The sequence below is a fragment of the Rhea americana genome, unplaced genomic scaffold, assembly GCF_003343005.1.
Source record: "Rhea americana isolate MKP2758 unplaced genomic scaffold, rheAme1 scaffold_184, whole genome shotgun sequence".
Taxonomy (NCBI): Eukaryota; Metazoa; Chordata; class Aves; order Rheiformes; family Rheidae; genus Rhea; species Rhea americana.
In genome coordinates this window covers 910,839-934,463 of record NW_028185972.1, presented here as the reverse complement: position 1 = coordinate 934,463, position 23,625 = coordinate 910,839, and the positions used below count along the sequence as shown (strand labels likewise).

General features: G+C 35.7%; 1 protein-coding gene and 1 non-coding gene across 2 annotated transcripts in view; both read right to left on the bottom strand.

The window, feature by feature from the left end:
* The window catches only part of POLA1 (DNA polymerase alpha 1, catalytic subunit), a 214,148-nt gene that overhangs the window by 176,037 nt on the left and 14,486 nt on the right, over positions 1-23,625 (bottom strand). The window contains exons 12-25 of the mRNA XM_085302080.1: positions 20,605-20,679; positions 19,198-19,336; positions 15,983-16,140; positions 14,609-14,693; positions 13,297-13,358; positions 12,479-12,568; positions 10,760-10,876; positions 9,737-9,912; positions 9,184-9,313; positions 8,719-8,838; positions 7,553-7,649; positions 6,672-6,796; positions 4,387-4,536; positions 4,036-4,158 (exon numbers count right to left, since the gene is read on the bottom strand). Of these exons, the coding sequence (XP_085158206.1) occupies positions 4,036-4,158; positions 4,387-4,536; positions 6,672-6,796; positions 7,553-7,649; positions 8,719-8,838; positions 9,184-9,313; positions 9,737-9,912; positions 10,760-10,876; positions 12,479-12,568; positions 13,297-13,358; positions 14,609-14,693; positions 15,983-16,140; positions 19,198-19,336; positions 20,605-20,679 (1,647 nt within the window). The remainder of the gene's footprint in view (positions 1-4,035; positions 4,159-4,386; positions 4,537-6,671; positions 6,797-7,552; positions 7,650-8,718; positions 8,839-9,183; positions 9,314-9,736; positions 9,913-10,759; positions 10,877-12,478; positions 12,569-13,296; positions 13,359-14,608; positions 14,694-15,982; positions 16,141-19,197; positions 19,337-20,604; positions 20,680-23,625) is intronic.
* LOC146597458 (small Cajal body-specific RNA 24) lies at positions 7,192-7,322 on the bottom strand. The gene has a single exon (XR_014895504.1).

Below are 23,625 nucleotides of genomic sequence, written 5' to 3'. Positions count from 1 at the left end.
AAAGGCCGGGTGCCCCCCCGAGAGCTGCCCGCGCTGTGCTGCCGGCGGGGGGGGGGGATGGGGAGGGAAGGCCTGGATTTCTTTTCAGAAGCCAATTACAATGGACTGCTTACCTACTCTCGTTTATTTTTTTAAAATAAGCTCATCTTTCTCCACTTCATCTTCCTTCCTTCATCCATTCTTTTCACAGATTGCAGCTTTTATTCTTTCCTTTTGACTGTCAAGGCCTTAAACTAATTAGCAATTGAGAATGTATCTAAGAATCTGAATGAGGAAGTTGGAATTAACCCAATTGTCTTTTTCATCCTTTTATTTTGCATACTGTAACATTGTATCTATCACCAAGTACTGCTGAAAATGGCAGAGTTGTGATTTTCCTTTGAGAAGCATACCTTACTTTAGTTCTGTTACTACCTGGGCAAAAACATGGAACAATGGAAAACAACCTAAAAAAATGAAATTCCTGGAAAAAGCATAAATTTTGAAAAACAGCCACTGGCAACCATGCCAAGTACAGATAAAATTCTCTCAACAGCTCCTCTCTGTAAGAAAATACTGCAGGAGAGGGTATCCCAAATCTGAGAAATCAGACAACCGACACTTCATCAAAAGACTTGTCTTTTAAAGAGGCTGGAAAGGCATGACCTTACGCTGCCTGCTGGTGCAAAGCTGGCAGGTTGTACAGCACCGACTCATCTTGTTTCCAGTTGTTAAATTACATTAAAAGGACAGCTAAAAATATATTAAATATTTTCCTATTACTTTTCCATGCAAGCAACTGCTGTAGTTACAACATGAGCAATGTCAAGGCAAACTCTTAGTAACAATGAGGAGAAAAATAAATAAATAAATAAATAGAATCCTTCTGATGCATTCCAGATCAATAATATAATATTCGGATTCCAGAAAACTGTAAAGAAAACTTTTGTTTAAAATAAAATTTATTGTTAGAACAAGAACCGATGTGTTTCTAATGATCAGAAATTGGCAAACTTTTGTTTTCACAAAGGACAAACAGATCTGATTATAGTTTAAATCTCTCCCATTCTAATTTTTTGCCATTTTTTTCCTTTCAGAATACATCAAACTTAACCAATCTACCTGTGATATATAATACACTGACAAATTTCACACAGATATTCCCGTATTCTTTATCTTCTCTTTTAGAGATTATCCACAATTGGAAAAAAAAAAAAAAAAAAAAAAAAAAAGAAAAAACCCAAGAAGGACAAATTTGAAAAAAAATATATAGTCAATCTTTAAAACACTTAGTAACAAAAATGAAAGTCTTAATTGATTAACGATCTCAAGGTCTCTATCGCCATCTAGTGAAAAATCACCACCATTACTACACTATACACATAAATTACCTCATTTAACAGAATCACACACACAATTTTCTTCGCAAGATCCAGCCCACCTATGACCAGAGCTGTAAGACTTTGCAAAGTTTCTGCTGCATGTCTTAAGGTAAACCAGGGTCAATCACTATCACATATCTTACTAAGGTTAACCCTAGTTTAACTTTAAGGTCTGAGCTCTTACAGGAAATTTTGTCAGTGGCTTACAGATTTCACTCTGTCCTAAATCTATATGCTGACATAAATGGCATCCTTTCTCTATCATATTTAACATGTCTCCCATTAAAACAAAGTAAACATGTTATACACCAGCACAGTTTTAAACAAGTGACAATGTGTCATTTTACAAGAATATTTAGTCAACATACAGACTCCATAGTAGTTCCACCACTTTTAGTGCATTGCCATAACCAAACCTGCATCTCACAAACRGGAGTTACAGTCCTCAAGAAGCCATACAGAGCACCCAGGCTTTTAGTTCACTCTTCCTCCAACCTCAGTTAAGGGATTCTCAGTCACAAAATTAAAGAGCAGAGAATTTATAGAAGTTACCAAAACTCACCTTCTCTAGCTACACTAAACTTAATAAAATACAGTAATCTTCAACAAGAACTTTAACTTGAAAGGTATATTTTCTGACTTATGACTGAACTGTGTCAGCATAAGAAAAAAATTAATTTCACTTTTCATTCCGTACAGTATTTTCTCCCCCTTAGACACCTACATCAGAAACATCTGCAAGCCYACCTGCATTTACTCAGATTTTCTCCACAATACTGCATACCACTTTTTTCTTTTAAAAATGTATTAATCATCAACCATCAGAAAAGGCTGTATCYGTTAATATAAACATTTTTCTGTAACAACTATTTTTTAATCATTCTTTTCAGAGAGACCAAATCTGACACTTAATACTCAACTATTTTACATATTAAGTGGAAACCTATGAATAGAAAGATTAATATAAGGAAGGATTTAAAATACTATTTTGCTAGATGAAATATTTCAACTCACAAAACCAGGTAACTGAACTGCTTTGTATCATCTTTTATTGCAAAAACAACTTAAGAAATGAGGAACTAATAAAGCTGTAAAACTGACTACCTGCCTAAACACACAAGGTTTCAGAACAAGGTATATTCGATGTATTTCATCAAAATCTGTCATACTTACACAGAAGTACAAGATTACAGAACGGTCTGAATATCTTTCAAGTTTTTCAAAAGTTTGTTATCTACACAATATCCAGAGTAATGAATACTAATCTGCTCCAAATAATAAACTACATATGCAGTTCAGAAGTATTTTTGCCCTTCAATACAAAGGCCAAAAGCTCAAGTATCCATACAATACCTAGTTTGTGACAGGTGTTCTATATGTCTAATGAAAATTGTCAAGTTTCAAATAAATTCATGACTTGTGGAATATTACTAGAAAAATTACAATTTTAAAATTACGATCACAAGTTGCTTTATCACGCCAGCATGGCAGATAAACACGGTATCTTTTGATGTAAGATTCTAACACTTCCTTACAGGAAATGCCAGCACCTGAATTCTTATGCATGTATAAAACCCACTCACAGTTAGTTTTTGAAGCCAGAAATGATTTCCTAATTAAACATGTGCATAAAGTTAAACGTAATGTCTAGGGAAATCCTGGGAGGACAGCAAATGCAGGGGTGTCTTTAGAGAACAGTTTGCATGGAAGATTTAGAAAAACAGCAACATGTTATCAGAAACAAAATGCCCGTGTGCACATCAGCTAGAAGTTGTGAATGGACCTTCAGCACATTGTGAAGTTCAGCAGGGAGTCTGCTCCCATGTCAGAAGGACTACATGCTTCTGAACACAGAAGTGAACTCATCCATCTCCTCAGTGAACTAAAAAATTAGCAGGAGCCAACCATCCTGTCACATCTTTTCCCTGGATTTTTGTAGTTTCCTGCTTGGTATTCTCACTTATAAAAGAACTAAAATGAAGCAGTAGGAAAACTATGTTTTAAGACACTGTACATCAGTGGTATGTTTTGGATTCAAAATGATTATTTTTTCCATTGGGACCAAACCAAGGTGGTCTGCATTCAACTGCTATCCTAAACAACAGGAAAAATATTTTTGCATATACAGTTAACAGAATCTCAAAAATAAAATCTGGTCTCTTGAGGCCAATATAAAGCTTAATGTTATGGAACAAAGAGTTTCACAAAAATAAAGCCCTGATATCAAGTAATTACTTAGCCCTGTCACAAAGTTGAAGGGTTTTAGGAAACTCAACATATCAGGGCAAAGGATAGACTGGGCAAAGACAAGTACATCCAAATCTGAAAGCACACTACTGAAGACTAAACCGTGAAGCAGAACTAGAAAAATGTGAAAGCAGCCTTAATTTTTTTGTCACTATAATGTGCTCTATTGAGACTAAGCAGTTTAATTCAGAACAAAGCCCAAGCTGAAGCTTCAGTTTGTTTTATTTTTTTGAGATATTTACCTGATTCTCTTCCAGACACTAGTTTCTTTTCTCCAACTTTTGCAACATAAGAAAGACAAAAACTGTAATTCCAAAACCAAAAGCAGGTTCAAAAATGAGTGAAGACCATTCTCATATTCAGTGAAAACGCAGGCAGCTTAAATTCACCGTTTCTACATGTGTTCATAATCTATTTAGTGACTTACCTCTCTCCCTTTGTGTGTCACCAAAGCAGCCAAAGGTTTGGCATAGAATCTGCTGTAGGTAAATCCCAGGCAGCCATACATACTGTTAGCAGTGAGCTTCAAAGCTTTCTGTCTGATATCATACTGAAAAGAAACATAACCAGCAAAAGTGATACAACCATAAGCAACAAAGAACAGAACTTAATGTTCACAATTACATTCATAGCTCTTTATATAGTCTGGAGCAATGACGGGCTACAAGTAAAGCATATTACAATCACTACTCATTATTAATCATCCCTATTCTGCAAGGCTGATCAGTGCACTTAGGGGAATGGAAGGAAAAAATCAAAGGAGCTCTATAAAACACACCTGTAAATAAAGGTCAGGATTTAAATCTGGCTGTTTCATTAACTGCTTCACTTGGCGCCTTCTCTCCACCAGCTTCCTGATTTCTTTAGGCAAAACTCCCATTTCCAGAGATGGGTCCGGAAGCTCTGGAATTTCTTCCTCTTCTTCAACCTGTCAAACAATCACCAACAGCTTTTTTTTTTTTTTTTTTTTGCTTGAAGGATAGGTTTTACTGATATATTTTAAAAGCATTTAGCAAAAATTTGCATTAGAAAAACAAAACAAACAACAACAAAACAGCTTGCATCTACTTCTGCAAGTACTCAAAGGATAGTTTAGAACAACTGGCAGTAGTGAATTTTTTCTGGTCTTTAACTACATTATCTATTCTCTGCTTAAGCGGGCCCAGAGTACCTTTTGAATTTAAGGCCCCTTCCCAGTTCAGCTTCCCAATATCACATCTGGATCTCAAATCACATAATTCAGAAGCACATCAGTATCACTGAAGAAAGAAAAGGTAAGATAATGACTGGATAGGTTACAAAGCTTAGAGAGCTACATCTGGAGTGACACATGGACTTCACACTGACATTCAACAAACAACTCTGCGCTTAAGAGAATAAAACATCACTGGACAGATGTTTTATTACCTAGAAAGGTTTCTTAGGAATAGCYGAGATCTACGAAGTCTAGCCCCACCACTTCTTTCTCCACACCCCATTCTCCTCCCCTGCCTTTACCAGGCAAAGAACAAGATAATGAAGCACTGCCTCTTCCCACGAACAGCTCCTGGAGATCAGGGAGGTGTACGGAGAAAGAAGGCAGAGGGTCTGGCAGAGCTGAACACCTGGTCCCAGTCTCTCCCACCCACTCCCACACATCTAACCTGTAACACAACCTCTCACTGTGCAGATGCAACATCTCACCCTCACTGAGGCACAGAACTGAAAGATCCCATGAAAAACCTAGTGGAATTGGTATTTAGAATAAGGCAATTGTTAATAGGAAAACAGAGTAACAGAATGAAAACTTCACCCCAAGCAACTCTGAATATAGCAAAACAATCTAACTGAAGGCACATTTTGTCCTTTTAGTGTAACTGGAGAAATATTTGCTCAGCAAAAATGGAAAGAAATTTCAGGCATGAAGAAAGAAAAAAAAAGAAAATAACCAACAAAAACAACCCCAAAAAACAGAAAAAGAGAGACTACAGGTGGCAAATTTAGGAAACAGTCTGGGAAGAACTATAACAAGAAATGACACCAAAACCTAAGTAAATACAGTGCTGTGGTAGAAATTAAAACGAGCTGATATAGTGCCGTGGAAGAAATTAAAATTAACTGCTTCAGCTTGAAAAAAGTTTAAGAAAAAGAGATAAATCTACAGAAAATTTGGAAGTACTAGAGAAAAAAAAGTATGTGGAGTTCTTTCATTATTTCTGCTGTGACACTGATATTTTAGTTATGATGGCACAACTACTTACGGGGCAACGGACTAATTCCAACCAGTGAGCTGATCCCAGTTAAAAATAAAAGCTTCAAGTTTAACCTTTAGACCTAAGCAGCTCACTGCTTCAGTTTACAGCACAGCTCTGCCAAGAACAGTGCCACCACAGCTGAGGAAGTAAGAATAAGCAGCCAAGGGCAGATTGTGGCCAACACAGCTGCTGAGAAAGAGGCATATGGAACTACTTTGAAGAGGTTTTTCAGTAACATTTAATACAGCATGAACTTCAGTGAAGATGCTCCTGCAGCTGACAYAGTCACAAAATCACTGCCCTCCCTYCCCCAGTTTCTCTGGTGTCTAACAAGGGTTGAGCTCATACTGCATTCTTTCTCCAAGCAAAAGCACAAGATGGTTCTCTTTCTTCCATTCAGGTATCTATTTGCATGAAATCTAGAGCAACTTAACTTTGAGAAGCCTCAGTCAAGTTAGGATGATATTGGTGAAAGGGCTCAAAAATTGCTAGGAAGATCTAGGGGAGAAGAGGACCAGCACAGCCTGATTACAAATCCTGTTTCATCAGGAAAATAAGCCGGAAAGTAACAGCTTTTGCTTAGATGAGAGAGAACTTACTAGCATTCTAAAAGAGTATTATGGAAGGAAGAAGACAGACAGATGCAACATTCAAAAAACTTCAAACCAAAATTCACTACGTTGCATTTTTAAACAAGAATCACTTCTTTTAAGTGTGAAAGGAAAAATGAAATCAAACAGACAAAAATAACAATTTTTTGAAAAGCTGATTCACAGAATACACTTAAGATACACAGCGTAACTCAAATCACAAGTTCAAGCACACAAACCTCTGCCCTCTTCTGTGCTTCTGATGATGTTCTCTGCACTGTGGTAAAGCAGATGTTAAACTCCTGGATAATTGATGGGTACAAGCTGTTGAAGTCGAGAAGCAAAATAAACTTGTCATAAAAACCTGAAACAGAGTTTAGAACAGAAGGCAGACTACTCAGTTTGAGGACTGGATCCAACTCCACAATTAATATAGTATATTGAAAAAAATGCAAACTAACATTAGAAACAATTTAATCACTTGACTGCATCTGTGGTGCAAGAAAAGACTTCACACAAAGATGCAGGAGACATGAGTCAGAACCATGACATTTGTTAAGTCTCATTTAGAAAAGACAGGATCTTTCTACAGGAACGGACCTGGATCAAACCAAAGGCTATCAGTTCAAATCACATGCTTATAGGTTAGCTTGATTTCAGAGACYAGATTTCATTTAAGTGACAGAAATACACCATACAATACTTCCAGCACCTAAATTCCTTAAATAGCTGTTGAGATGTACCACTACCAATTACAAGACATGTCAGAAGTGGAACGATCCAACCCCATTAACTCATCAGAGTTGAACAGATAGCTTCTGTGTTACTATAGGACACTTGTACAGTTTTCCCCACGTAGAGGAGAAACTGAAAGAAAACTTACGTGTCCATTCGAAAATTATATGCAGATATACAGTCCTGATTCCTCTCAAGACCTTACCCAGCTAAGAAGAAACTTCCCAAGAATAAGTAACTCCACAACGTTGGGCATTTTCTTGTGTGAAAACAAAAGAAAAAAAAAAAACCCACAAGATACATACATTGCCCACTGCAACTTTCTGCATTCATATAACCTACCTGTTTCTGACTTCATAGAAGAAAGGAAATCGCCACATCTTACCGACTTTGGGCTCCAAGACTAATCCCCCAGCATATGCTGCTTTCTTTTTCCCTATTTTTGATTTATTCTGATCTTCAAAATCTTCATCTTCATCCACCTACATTTGGCATTTTAAAAAATTATTATTTAGTCTATACTGTTGGGAGAGATATTTTTAGCAAATAAGATAAGAAATGGAAGTTCCTTCTAAAACAGATGCAAAACACGGCATTTTCATCACGATCCTCACTATCGCTCTGCACATCTCAAAACTGCATTGAAAACTACTCCTATGAGAACAAACTGATCACAACAGATTACAAAGACTTAAAGGAATTGTCATCATTGAACATAACACTAGGCTACATTTTCTCACTGGCCGTAAAAGTCAAGACACAAGGAAAAAACAAAACAAAACAAAACAAAACCACACCTTACTCCTGAGGTGTTATAGCCAAAATAAGATCAGAATGTAGTTTTGGAAATAAAACGGGTAGGCCTTTGTTAAACAAACAGAAACATTATTGCAAATCTAAAGTGTACTTCGTCATTTGTTTTGTTACAACAAGAAGTTTTTCTCCGAGTTCAACATTATTCTGCATTATTTAAAATTCAAGCACTGCTGTGATGTATTAATACAATCAACAGACTTTACTGCTTTGGAATCTGCTGTTAAACTTGCTTAAAGGTAAAAAGTAAAAATAGCACAATAAAAATAAATTTTAAAATTTAAATTTTCTGTTTACAAACATATTCATATTTCTATAAATATATTTACATTGGCATTATCTAAAAGGCTTGCTTGTTTTTATTCCTTTGGGTATTTTTTTCCACATACTCAAATAATCTACCTTATAACTTAAATTACTGTTTATCGATGAAATGTTTTTTTCTTAATTCTAGGGCAATTCTAGGGCATGGTCTGCCTTATTTTCATATAGGGCCACGTATTTACTCATTTCAATTTTTAATTAAAGAGCAAGGAAGTTTTTGTAATTTTGAAGGTGATACAGTGCCCCTTTAAACTATACATTTCTCCTATATCAGCTTAGCAAAAACCCTTTACTGAATTATCATAAGCTGTAACATTCCATGCTCCACATAATAGTAATATGCAAAGGATAGAAAAATGTTTTTATTCTTAATAAAAAATCTTAAGGAGATATTTCTAACAACTCCGGACCCACCAGCTTCTGCAGAGGCTTTTTAAAAACTTGTTTGTCTGGCACTATATAGTCTTTTTCATGAAATGCGTGAAGCAGCAAGAACTCATTTCGTTCAGATCGTCCACCCATCATTGTCCTTGACTATAGAGAAGGGAGGAAAAAAAAGAATTCAAAGTAAAGTACAGAAACTAAATGCTGACATGCAAAAGTAAACTAAGACATGTCTTTCAACTATCTGTAAGTTCATTTAGCATTACTATTTTTCTTTTGTTTCATTATCATGTATGACATCCAAATGGTCACTTTTATGGATTACTTTTATATCACTACTTGACTAGAACATCAAACTCACTCTTAAGAGCAAGATTTACAGGATTATATATTCTGGATTAATGTTTGTAAATTAAAATTAACAGTTGAAGACAGAAAATACAGAACTGTTTTATGTGATAATGGAGTGGGGGGGGGAAACTAATAAAAAAGTACCATAACATTCCCAGAGATGTTTGTGATCTGTAGGGCTAGTGGCAGAACATTCAGCTCACACATGATCTGGAGAATGAACTTGGCATCTGTCCAGGTGTTTTCCAGCATGAACATTAAGTGAGGAGAATCACTGGGAAAAGAAAGTGAACGGCCTATTAAAGTAAATTAGGTTGCAATGTACCCTGTAGTAGATTAGATCTATATTTTGTACTGAAATTWTGTGGTATCCATAGTACACAGGCACTGAATTGTTCAGCAATTCTCTTTTAATTGCAAAAAAACAACTCTGCATATCCTATTAGTGTATCTAAAGCGAAATTCTCAAAAATCAGTTTGCTTTGTGCCTTATAAGACACCCACCACCAGAATCAGTGCTGTTAAAATAGTTAGCAATATAAAAAAAATTAAGAAAATATTTTATTTTTCACATACCAGTGTGTTTAGTCAGTATTTCCATGATAAACCAAATAGAAAAGCATGAAATTATACAGTGGGAAACTAAACAGCTCCTCCACTTTTCCGWGAAGGATTAAAAGCATAAGTCAGCACATACCTGTACATATTTCGAATTTCCTCTGGCAAAATTGTTACCCTCTCCGTTTTCAGAATCTGATGAACTAGTTCAGACAAATGGTAACTCTTGCAACGAATTAATTCTTTAGCTGAAATTTCTACATCGCAGATCATTCGACCACAAGCAGCGTTCCTTTCAGCAAATCCTCCTCGACCCTTAAACCGCATCACACCAAGAGAGAAAAACAAGCAAGCAACACAACATACAAACATTAACAAAGAGCATACATCCAAAATACATGCTTATCAGACTCAGTCAAGTCATTTGGACCTTCCACTGAAATTCACAGGCCCTATAATTATTCCCTAACAGAATTCAGAGTATATATTCACGTTTTCTACTGAAATAAAGAAGCAGATACCTAACTCTCGTTACTAACTACATCTCTAAATCTTAGTTCTTCAACTATCACTTTATTTTTCTTCAAGTAAAACAGTCCAAATGAAAGTGTGTCTGATTTTTTTTCTCCTCCGAGGATATTTTTTGTATTAATAGCAGGATCAGAGAGTCACAGAACAGCCATTCAAAATTACTCATCTTGARGTCTAGGAAGTGCAGGAACGGACACGAACATAGGTGCTATACTTCAATACACCAAGTCTCATATATTGTCCTCTGAACAAGTACATACCAAGAACTGCAGAATTATTAATTTAGCAGCTCTCTATGGGATGATTCACCAATCAATCTAAATTACATTTTCCCATTTTACAGTTACAGCAGACAAAGACAGTTACAGTAGACTATTGCAATTAATCTGTCATTATCATCACCTAGCTGAGATATGTAAACTAAATTAGCCTAACCTGAAAATTAGTTTAGCTTATTACTGTAATAAAAGTCATATAAACACTCATCATTTCTGATCTGAGACATATGAAATCCAGCATGACCAACAGTCAAAATACATCAGAGTCACATTTACAATTCTTCAGCAAAATTAATTCATTTTTAATCATAAGTCATATAAAGGGTCTTAAAAGACTTGAACAATCTTATTACCCCAAGCTTTGGCATATTGGACCTCCTCAGTCGACCTATCTTAGACCAGTGAGGGACTTTGCACACATTAATTCTTTGAAGCAGCACTTCCAGATCAAATCCATAAATATTATGACCCTTGTGGCAGAAAAAATAACAAAAAAGGTTACAACAAATGCAAATTAAAAGACTTATTTTCACACACTTCGTATTCCTTTGCCCCTTGTGTTTTTTTCCTCTAATTGATGGCATTATTTCTCTCATAGAAAGCACTTTCTAAGAGAACATTCATCAACAGTACTCATTAGTCTTAACATTAACAATGCTGTTCAACAGAATACCAAAATCAGCTCTGTAACTAGCTCACAGCACATGCATGATTCAGCTTTATGCGCTGAAACTACACAGATCCAGATTTAAAGTCTTCTAGAAAAAAAATACACATTTTTACATAGCATATAAGGTCATGTACAAGTAATTTCTCTTCTCTTCACCTGTAAAAGCCTTTGTGCTGACATGAAAATGATATCATTTTATTTCCTTTAAATCCTTTGATATTATACCAGTCACAGGTGTCTTCCTGGACAGGAAGATCTTGCTATTAGTATTTACATATCAGAGCACTCCAGCAGTATTTGCAAAGTTTCAATTGTGCTAACGAAATTGGTGACACTGGCCTGCAAACTCAGTGGAAAGCAAAATGCTACCCTGATCAGGAAGCGTGGACCTGCCAGTCACCACAAACTGTGAGTTCGCCTTCCAGATATATCTGCATAGCAGTGTTATAGAAGAAGCACCTTGAAACCATCAGAAATTCTACAGTTAGAACAGAGAGGACCCCTACCTATACAGACATAACTTCTTTTCAAAAGCACTAATTAAACCAGGTGCAAGTTAAACCTACACTAACACATCTCTACTGGTTTTAAGATCAGAACTCTCACACCCCTACTAAACCACTGGCATCCCAAATTGGTTGCAGTGTTTCTACTGGTTCTTTCCACAACCACAAGGAAGGTCAACTCATAGGGCAAATACTGGTTACCAGTCACAGTAAGCTGCACCCATCAGGAACCTGATTGCTAACGTCATCCCATTATGACTATTTGTTTTAAATTAGATGTATTCACATAAAGTACAAGAACAAAAAGCCACCTATAATCAATTTCAAATCATTTTAAGTTGTCTTTAAAATTTTACTATATGAAATTCAGAACCATGCATTAATTAAATACATCAAAAAAAAGAAAATTAGTAATTATAATAAATCTTCAGCTGCTCTATAGATCCCATGGATTTGAATAGGATTTTTATATGGATTTTTATCATTATTATTTATGGCATAAAAACAATTTAAATGGCAATAAGACTTATATGAACATCTGAACTGAAACAGACTTAAGTATATCAACAGTTCACATTTTCCCAGAAAATTAATTTTCTTTTTCTTGTTGTTTTCTCTTTCTGAGTTAAGGAAAAAAAATGTAATTCACATATTATGGAAATACTGCCTATTTCAGACATTTTGGGAAATAACAGGATGTATAAAATGTTCTCAGGGAAAACTCTGTATCATCTTTGTATGGAAGTGTACCTGCTGTCTTATAAGCAAATTCAATTCATGAGACAGTAAGATAAATATAAAAAACTACAAGGGGCTTAAAAAAAAACAAAAGAAGGAATAAAGCTGACCAACTGACAATATGCTTTAATTTAACTCTCAGTCTCAGAACTACTCACCACAACAACATCTGGGTCAATTTTATGAATCTTCGCAAGGACAAATCCCAGCAATGTTCTCTCTGTCGCAGCAATTTCTATTTTAGCATTCTAAAAGGAGTTAGAGAGCACCTGATTTCAATGACCCAATAAGTTTAAAATGGAAACATCTTTTCTCTCCCCTACTAGTTACAAGACAATAATAAAGCACCACAGTTTTTCTTCTGTAATTCAAAGCTTTTCATTCTCACTTGCATAGACATAGAAAGCTTTTCTCAGAGGCTTTTTTCCCATTCTGCTTTTGTATCCAGGTGTCTAGTGATAGTGTAAGAGCCTCCTAAGAATCAAGCACACCAGGAAAATGCTACATGTACAACCTTCGCTCACAGGCTTAAGATCACACAGAAAAACACAGGAAAAACAAAAATAGATTAATTTATTATTCTGCCAGCCTTTCCAGTACCTTTATGAAAGGGCTCTCTTAAATTTTGAGAGACTTTACTGTCCAAGAAAAAGAGAAACAAATTCCCTCTGTTTACTATGAGTACACAGCCAGGTATAATGAAAACAAATCACAATTTTAACTTCATTGCAAAGCCTTGCCAACATTCCATCTATTTTATGAGTACAACTAGCAATAGGCACTAAATCGCACAGACCACATGAGCTCTGTGTTTACAAGCAACTCAATAAATTCAGATTTAGGTTTGCAGAGTGGAAAGCTAACGAAGTAATCATGCTATGCCTCTGAACAGCTCTCTTACACAACTTACTCAAAACAATACAAAATCAATATTTTAGAAGGTATGATAATGAGAAGGCTACAAAAATGAAATTACCTTTTTTTTAATAACTTCTTTGAAGTCATAAGGAAAAATGCAATCATTGGGTTTGGAAACAACTGTAAGAGAAACGATATTTTTTTCTTAAATGTTCTTAATTGTCCCCTCTACAAGCATCCATTCACAACAAAGGGACATAGGGAAAACYGACATCTAATTCAAAAAAGCTGACTTTATGCGAAAACATGCTTTTAAGGCCAAGAGTTTGAAACATACCACTTTTAATACAAAAATGTTATCTACCAAATGACAGTTGCTTTTTTTCTTTCTTTTTTTTTTAAACTAACCAGCTACATAAAAAGCCTTATTTGACTCCYCACCTTTCACTGATATGGCTGGCATGATGAAAAGATGAACAAAAAAAGCCCACAAAAACGGATGAGTTACTGCAGGCAGCCTACTATGGATTTAGATTTCATAAGTTTACAACTTCATGTAAAAAAAACTGCCTGGGGCTGGCAACTGATGAGATATGAACRCAGAACAGATTAAGTAAGAATCATCTCACCTAGATTCTCTCTTTGCAAAAACTACTAACCGAACACTCCAGCTCTAAAGTGAATTATTTTAATAAAATAACTCTAGTGAATTATTTTAACTCACTATGAATTTTGGATAGACATTCACCACTTTATATATATATTCACCACTTTAAGAAAACTGAGTAATGAGGAGAGTAATTAGTCATATCTGAAGTCAACACATGAGACAAAACTGCGGTTCACAGCTTTTAGAGGAAGTTAGAGAACTTCCTCTAACGAGTATCCAAAACTCTTTGTCACCTTCAATTAGGGTCCGATAATCTCAGTTAAACTAAGTAATGTCAAAAAGCAAACAAGGTAACTGTTCTTACTATAATCACACCACTGCAGGAGAATTCCATTTTTATTTTTTTTAAGAAAACTTGTTTATTAACAAACTTAATGTTTATTTTTAAAATTCTATTGAGAAGAGCTAAAGTGGTAAGTGACTTTTTGTAGGTCTAAATTCATAGGTAAAGAAACTGATCTGTTTAATTGAAGAAAACATATGATAAAGTAAAACTAACAAAAAAGATCAGAAACTGTACAGAGCAGGGTTACTTTGCATCATCTCAAACTAAAATTTTCAATTAAAGAAAGTCAGTATTCTGTCAGGTTAAAAACAGGGAGAAATGCCTGCTTAAGAGGTAAAAATCTTTCATTTTAGAGTCTATTTAGCTCTTCACTGTCACTCATACTTTAAGCCATTATTGCTATAGAAAGTGTGAAGTTATAAAAGTTCTGAAGGAATTATTTTTCTACTCATAATCTTAAAATAAAATACTTACCACAGAAGTGTGTCTGAAAAGRAGGCTGAGGTGGAGCCTTATCCAAAGGAAATTTCTGATGAATTAGAGCTGCAATAGCCACAACCTATACCAAGGAAATACAAAACACGAAATATCATTAACATGACCACTACCAGTGCTCATTTCTTCTCTTTTTTTCTTTTCCCTCGTCAGTAACCTCATCTATTTTCTCTTGTTTCTACAAAAGATCTTTTTTACATGAACTTCAACTATAAATAGTTTAGGAAGGTAAGTTATCAGTTGACCTCAGGTAAAATAAAAAATATTCAGAAAATATTCAGAATTATTCATTATTGAGAAGTTATTACTAAATGATTAGCTTAGAACTTTTGAAGGAAAGAAACAATTCAGTTTGGAAAGCTCTGCTTTTGTTCAGAATCTGAACAGACATCATAATTTAAAGGATTCCCTATGAAGTAAAGAGGAAGTATAAGCAGGGCACGACACACAGTAGCCTTTCCTCAGGAAGGGCTATGCCTGAACAAGAAACCCCAAGCAAGCACTCAAGACTGCCAAGAAGACTTGAGGTTTTAGCATCTAGAAGTTATTGCTCTAATGACACTTCTTCTTGCTTTACTGGCAGGAAGTCCTGGCTCCCCAGAAATTACTAAGGGAAAAAAAATATATATATAGTCTTTGAAAAACATCTTAGTAAGCAGACCTCTGTTCATACCTGGGTTATGTTTCCTTAAACTGGTCAGAAATTGGGAATTCTCTCTACCCAAACTAAAAAGAGATCTGAGAGAAAGGACTAATTCTGTTTGAAAAAATGTTATCCACCTGGTATTTCTTCCATTCTTAATAATGGTTAGACACAGATAACTATGTGAAAACTAAAAATACTATATACAAAGCCAGAAGACCTATTTTAAAAAACAGCTCAGCRTGTCTAATCACACTTTGTGGTATACAGTCCACAACTGAGGGTGGCCACCTACTTCTCTCCTACTGAGGAAAGGAAAAAATCTCTCAGTAGTGTAACAGGTACTATAAAACTTACGCTAGACTCCCTCATTCTCATTCTCTCATTCTCTCTCAGTTTATTTCAAAATGAGCTTATCAGCAAAAATAAAGTCATTTTACCTAGAATAAAAACCTACAAAAAAATTAACATTTGTTTAGAGACAGCCTCATTTATAACTGTTTATTATATGCAACAGCAAAATAAAAGAGCTTCACTTATGCTCATGCTAAAGACCTCAGTTAAAGTTTCTTTGAAAAGCCAGCAGCATAGAAATTTTATTCAAAAGCAAATACAATTACACATAGTTTGTCAGGTGCAGTCTCAGAGAATTCTTATCATAAGCCAAAGAACAAAGCAGAACAAATCCAAAATCAGAGCAGATTATTTACCTCATTCTGGTGAGTCTTTGGATTCTGAATTGTCTTCATGCTGAGGGACATGACCACAAGAGGAGGAGGAGGAGAAAGATCTTTAACCACATTCACCAAGCCAGGTTTCACAGCCACTGCTTCTATCTTACACCAGCTGACTGACTGATTTGAGGGCTCTAAGGAAATAACATGAACCACTTTCATTCTTCTGGGAATCACAGTTAGAACTTTTCTAACAGTGCTGTTACAAAGAGTGTGTTTCCTTAATGTTTTGTCCTTGAGGAATAGTTTAAGGATTTTTTCCTGATTAATCCTGCCAAATTTTGGTAATTCCCTGAGGCACATCAGTCATGTGCCTATTCACACCAGAGGCTCTCTAACTCTCTTTTTCTTCTCAGAGAGCAAAGATTTGTATCAAGGCCAGGAGGATACCCTTTCTTCCCTGTTAACAACATGAAAGCCTAAGGTCACTGGGCTCTCAATTCACACAGTTACACATATGAAGTTGAGGTAGATGCACTTAGACATAGATCCACCCAGGGGACAAAAAAAATGTAAGTAGTATTCATCTGGAGGTGTTAATTGCTATCCACCTGTTAACAGTCAGGGATCCTTCRCATCCCTTTCCAGATCTCAATCTCAACATAAGAGTCAAAAAAGAAACCCCTCTCAAGGCTGCCTAACAGACCACAGGATAATGCAAAAACTGCTCCAGTCAACTTTACACAGAGTCATAGCAGAGAAAGGTACAAGCCAAGCAAGCACAACTCCACCTAAATTCCATAACTCCACCTAATAACTCTCAGGATCTAATCTAATAACTCTCAGGATCTAATCTTGTAGTCAGTCCAAAGGTGGAAGGCTTAAAAATAAAATAATTAATAAAACTGAAAGAATACACAGAAACTTTTCAAGTAGTACAAAGAAGGCAGTCAGAGTGTTAACTAAATCAATTTTTATCAAATGAGAACAAGAACATATCTAGTATATGATTGACTGAAATGTGCTAGATATATCACAGATATGGTCCTTCAGTTAAAAAACTATGGAAATAAGATGGGGATGTCACAGAAAGAGAGCTCATCCTACTCTGGTAATACAAGCTCTCCTGAAATCTATCAAAGAGCATAAAAAGTTGTTTAAAGAGAAAATGTACAAGAATTTTTTTTTATACACATACACATTTGTGTATGCCTATATGTGTATGCATGTTTATACATCTATACACTACATTAAAATATGTGTTCACCATCCTTTATTATTTTAGTATTTCGGCCTTCAATACATCACTTGCTTTAAAAAAAGAAATGCTCATTCACAAAAGATTGTTAAAACATAATTCACTACGTGCAGTTACAATGAAGCAGATGTTAAACTTCTGAGGGATTAAATTTTTGATGGTAGCCATTGGTAGACCCGTTTATCTTACTCCTTGCAAAATTCTTTGAGAACTCTCTGGAGACCCACTTATTTTATCCTCTGTCACAACAGGTAGTCTCATAAGAGGCAGCTGACTAAAACATCTTAATTTATAAAACACTGACGATCTCTCCAAAGGAAGAGGATGAGGGATGAATTACTTAACACCTTTTTAATTTTAACTCAAATACCTTAACATCCAGAGCTTCAGCTAGCATTCTAGCTAACGGAGTAGATCTAGATACTCTGATGATATCTAGCATTGATGTTCAAAATGCAAAGACAGCTTCTTTAGGGATAGTGATGACAGGCCCTATAAAAGTTGCAGGAAGCAAATGCAATGGCTTGAGATTTACTTATTTTAAATCCAACAGATGTACTTCCTATTCTAAGACCAGCCTATGGAAAGTTTGGATGAGAAGCTGCAAAAAAGCAACTATACAAAAACCACCTGCTTTGGAGCACAAATTCCAGTGCAAAGGCTGAAGAAATTTGCTAAATATAATCAACCAGCCAAACACAGTTCTCAGAGTGCACAGGTCACTGCTTTGAAATCAGCAATTCTGACATCAAAATATGGACCCTCTGGTATCTGAAGGCTGCAGTGGAGAGCTGGGAATGGGATAAAGAGTTCCCTTAGTTTAGATTTAATTCTGGGGTGGCATCAGTATCTGAGTGGAGGCAAAATAGTCTAAGGGGAGAGAACACACACCAACATTAAGTAGAATGGAACTGTTACTGCCTAAACTGCTAGTTATCATTACAACATTTGCCACATTGGATTTAAGGAACAAAACAGCTTTGGCCTTCTTGAGGGTGAAGAAAGAAAATGCAAAAGAAATGTGAGGTCAAACTTCATGAAAAAAAATGAAGATAAAAAAACTGTTCTTAGGTCTTTAAGATCAGGAGCAGGAAGTATATTTATAGTGACTGATGCTTGTCTGGTGAAAAAGCCATCAGAGCTTAGCTACCTTTTGTTAATCAGGGATTTGTCTTGTCTATTGCGGCTCAAAATCCTCACTAGTATCAGCCTGGAGTTACTGAACTAGGTGTTGAAGATTAGAATCATCCCTAAGTCCATGTTGGATACTGCCAATTCTGCTTTCAAAGTGCCTTGAAGAAATTGCCCTAAAAGATGTAGCTTCCATCCAGTAGCATTAGCTTTTCTATACTTTTGGGAATATGCAGCACACACTGAACAAAGGGCTCTAACCAAGCCCAAAAGTAAAAGGCTTTGCACCATAATTCAAAGTACAAAAACAAACAAACAAAGCCATCTAGCAGTAGTTTGTTTTTAAAAAGATGTATTTGAGATTTTTTTTAAAAAATAAATAACAAGTAAAAGCCTCTCCTCTCAAGGTATTAAGAGAAGAAAAAGGAATAAATTTCTAGGAAATTAACTAGCTCAGTATGCATAGTTTTAGCAGCTGTACCAAAGAGTAGTTTCTAAGCACTGCTGTAAGGACTAGGGAGAAACAAAGATCCGAGAACGTTCTTTCCTTATGCATTTCATTTGGGAAGAATATCACAACTACATAGTCCAATACCAACTACATATTCCACACAAGTTTTACCTATACACAACTACTGAAAGCTATAATCTCATCTGTACAGTGTGCAACTTCATATGGATAGAGTCACCCAAAAAAGGAGTAATACAAGTTACCATCTGTACTAAATCGTGAAAATTACACAGATAAATTCCCATTTTATAAAGTAATTTATCGGGACAATTTAATTGTCTCCCCTTCCCCAAAACTTGTATTTGGGCGTGTTTCCCAGCAAACAGGTATTTCACATGCAAACCACCATACGTGGATTTTTTATTTCCAGCCAGCACGGTCCTTTGATCTTCCTACTCATCAACAGAAGTTCCAGGCTAGAAGTGTTAGTTCCAAATATATGAGAAAATGTTTCTCCTTTCAGATCTTGGGGAAGTCGAGGGAATTCAGCCTAAGAATTAATAAAAAGCAGTGAGTCATTTCATCCCACAGAAGTCATCATGCTAACATACTACATTCAAACAGCAACTTAACAAAACTATAGAATACCTGAAATCACTGCAATTTCCCACAAGCAAAGCGTTAATGCATAATACATTACAGTAATTCAAGAAATCACACTACTGACTGTGCATAACTACTTAAATCAGGACATTAAAATCACGGTAAAGTCCTTCATCTATATGAATATAAGAAATATTACCATCAGCCAACATTGCAGTGATGTTCAGTGACCATTTTAAAACAGAAACTGTTTAAGTGTTGTAATCTTCATTAGTTGAGCTTTAATTTGATCTGTCATACAGAGAAGGCATAAAGTGTTTCTGCAAAGCTAAATATAGATTTGGGATAGCTAGCAAATCTCTGTGCAACCTTGCTTTACCATCTGAGAATGACATAAAAGATGTTATAGAATGGCACTACATCAGCAATTGACCAAACAGGTTCAGAAATTCTCGGTCTCYTATATTTGAAACCAAATCAAGTGTTTTTGTTAATTAAGAATAGCTACTCTCATGAGAAATTACTTTTTATCTTTTCTGCTCAATTTTGCAACTGTTCAGCTAAAGATTTTCTCACTCAGATGCCATTTGTAAGAGCCATACTAGCTGATGTATCAGCTATATTCTAAGCATGAATTCAACGAAATATTTAAGTAACTTTTAAAATTACTAGTAAGTAATTTAAAGTATCTGACTTCAGGTCATGACACAGCACAGCTAAAAGGCTGTTTGGTTGGTTTGGAGGGAAGGCAAGGTAATGAAAACAGGATAATTGGGGAATATATACTGTCATAATCAACAAACAAACTATAACTGGGGAAGAAGGCAGGAGGAATTTAGTAGTTTATAGTAGTTTCAGGAAGTATTTTTTCCTCTCATGCTTTGTTTACACAAATCCAGCTAACAGACAAATTAACATGTTACAGATTTCCTGGCAATGAACCATTTGTATTAGGGACTATCCAGCACAAAAATGTTAAAAAACAACAAAAATACTAACCAAACAAAAAAAAATATAGCAAGCTTAGGTGCTACTTTTTTTTTWTATATATATATAAAAGATAATGAGCAGCTAACTTCACACACTGCAGAATGGGTACATCCATTGGCTACTAAAGATCAAATACTAATTTTTTCTCAATATAAATAAAATCGTAAAATTCAGTATTAGGTAGAAAAGCAGGGTTTAGGTTTTCATCGGATTAATTATACTCACCGAATATTTAACTTCTAAGTATTCAGATTTTGCTGGAACATCTGGGATCTCAAAAGCATAATATTTTTCGACTTTCTACATAAAATAAAGATATTAATATTTTTCCATATTATTTCCATACATAATTGAAAACTCGTTGTTCCCAGCAAGAGAACTAAAGAAATAAAGGCAACCAAAACATACACATCAAATAACAAGGACTTGTATTCATGTATTACCACTTTTACAATGCATTATAACCATCTAATAACAGCTAACTTTTACAGTTACTGTGTTTAACCTCTTCAGATTTTCTTAGAATAAACAGTTTCTACAGAAATTACAAGTACACTAACTACCACAGAAGAAAGAACATACAATGTTAATAGTTAAGGAAACTCAGAAACCTTTTGTAAATACACAGACTTCAAACATACTCAAGAATATTGCAAACAACCATCTGCCAGTTATTTATTTTATTGAACCCTTAGAACATAATCATTTCTAGGACAGAATTTCACTTCTCATTCTAGTGATCTGGTTTTCACTAGAAAGTAGTCAAGTTTTTTTGCATATAACACAAAAGACTGTTAAAGCAGTCTCAAGTTCAGTACAACTGTACTGAAAATATTACTTCTGCTTGTTCCCAGAACAATAGTGATTTTGTACAGCATGTATACAGTCTGTCAGACCCTAAGAACAAGTATTTCCATTTTCCAAATAATTACAATATCCTGTGGGACAATGCCAGGGGACTTGCTAAAATGCTATGCTCTATTAGTCTGTGATATGTTACAAAACATCCAGAGTGTAGGTGTGTAATGGTGATGTAGAACTATGTTATGCCGTAACTACGCTAGAAAATTTTTACCCCTATTACTTCACTACAGGAGGATCGAGAGACTCCTTAAATTAAATAAAGGTAATATTGTCCCTACACAATTCAGTAAGTTGAGCACATACATAGAATCAGTATAATATAGAAATAAGTATAATAGGAAAAACAAACTTATCATAAATGGGAATAAAACTTAACAGAGCAATTAAATATAGACACAGTTAAATAAACTCAAAATTATTTGGTTTCTTTTCCTTAAATTAATAGATTCAGCAATGTCAGCTCTTAGAGCACTACAGCTATCAGTCAAGTTCACTACCTCTCATAACTACAGTACCAGGGGGCTTTAAGGCAGCAAAGCCTGGTTAGATAGGAAAAGAGCTGTTGATGAAATAGAGGGTAAATCAAGAAGCAACGACAGCATCAACAGCTAACAGAAGCAGAAAGGACTAACATGACTTGGTACAAGAGCATACTTCTCATGTCAGAACACTGTTACAGTATTAGCCATTAGCCTTCAAATGTAGTTCTGAGCTGTTAAGCTGAAGCAGTACCTCACAAGCAGCACATTAGCCATCTGTGTTATGTTTTGGCTCTATGCATTGCTTTTAGCACATATTATTGATGGGCCTTTTATAAAACTCTTGGGCTCCAAACAAGTTCTTGTTGCAAACACAAACTGAATATAGTGTAAAAATAGTATGCTGCAGTGATTCATCTGCGTTATTCCACAGAGCTCAGCTCAATTTCACAAGCCTCTGGTCACAACTGCAGTGAATGAACGCTTTGCTGCAGAGTAATCTGCCCTTCAAGTGGTCCTTCAGAGAGCAGAAATGAGCAGCAGTGATTAGCTGCTAAGTTTCTAAGTGGAGTAAGGCTGCTATCGAATTGATTTGTGAAGACTTACTAACTTGGCAGCAGTGCAACCCATTGAAGTTACAATTAGCAGCAGGTGCAAGAGGAAGTGCTATGGCTTAAGTGTATCTGTTYATAGGGGTAAAGTTTGGTGCTGGCAAGGCCAAGATGCACGCATGCACACGAAGAAAGAGAAACAGGAGGAGAACAAGAACAACTTGTCTCTGTCCACATCACCAATAAGCTGGATATTCTAAATAAAAGGACTTTGGGAGCATGTTAGATGTGCTAGCAACACTTCTAACATCTCCAGCTAATGGTGGAAGAGTAAGATTTTCTTCAAGTTTCACAGGGCTAAACCTGAGACAGGCCTGCTATGTGATCCTGTGAGCTGCAGCTCACAGAACAGGGGAGTTCTAAAGTAGACCCACCATATTAGTCATACAGTCACAACAGTGTGTGGAAATCTTTTTTTCTGAGCATTCACTTAACTGACTGCAACCATCATTTCAACTTGAGAACCCCATGCACCTCTAGAGAAAAGTAGAAGCAAAACCTGTGTAATGTAACATCCCTGATGGTATGGCTGCTATGATTCATGATGAAAGATCATGATTCCTCACAAAAAAGAAGATTAGTAAGATATTTAACAGGCAAACTCAGGTCTCTCAGAGAGGAGCAAAGGAAAAGGATGYCTAAGGAAGGGAAACAACCACCAATTTCCACAATTAGCTTACAGGAGGCAACACAATCCTCTGTTGTAGAGACCTAAACCTAGCATGCTTTGCTTTGTAGTACACTGCCACTCGTTCACAGTAAACCACACTTCAAGGTGGAATAACTGACTTACTATAATACTTTCCTTTAACAGTACTCCCAAAGTCCCACCAACAGTTATGCTTTCCCCTCCTATCTTTCCTCTCTTCCCGCACACTACTAGCCATACTCTCCTGTCAGTTCCAGTTCTCATTAAACCCTCCCAGGAGGCAGTAACTATCCAGCTAAGCAGAAAATTATCCCAGTGAAACAAAGCTGGAGAGCCTTCTACCAGGTTAGTGAGTACAATTCAGTTTACTGAAAAGTCTGAYAAGTTCAGTCTTCTGAGTTTTACGATTTAGAAACAGTTCTGACAGGCTGCTCCAGAGTTTCACTTCACCTTTAACCACTCTGCCTGATATATTCATGAGTTAAATTTTATAAATTTCTTCTTTTGCTAACATTGTCCTTTAAATAACTCATGTCCTGCTGCTCATCCTCATTTAATGTATTTAGAGAGCAAAGAGGTCATATCATTATTCCTCACCTCACTAAGCTCTAACAGAAAAGCAAAAAAAAAAAAAAAAAAAAAA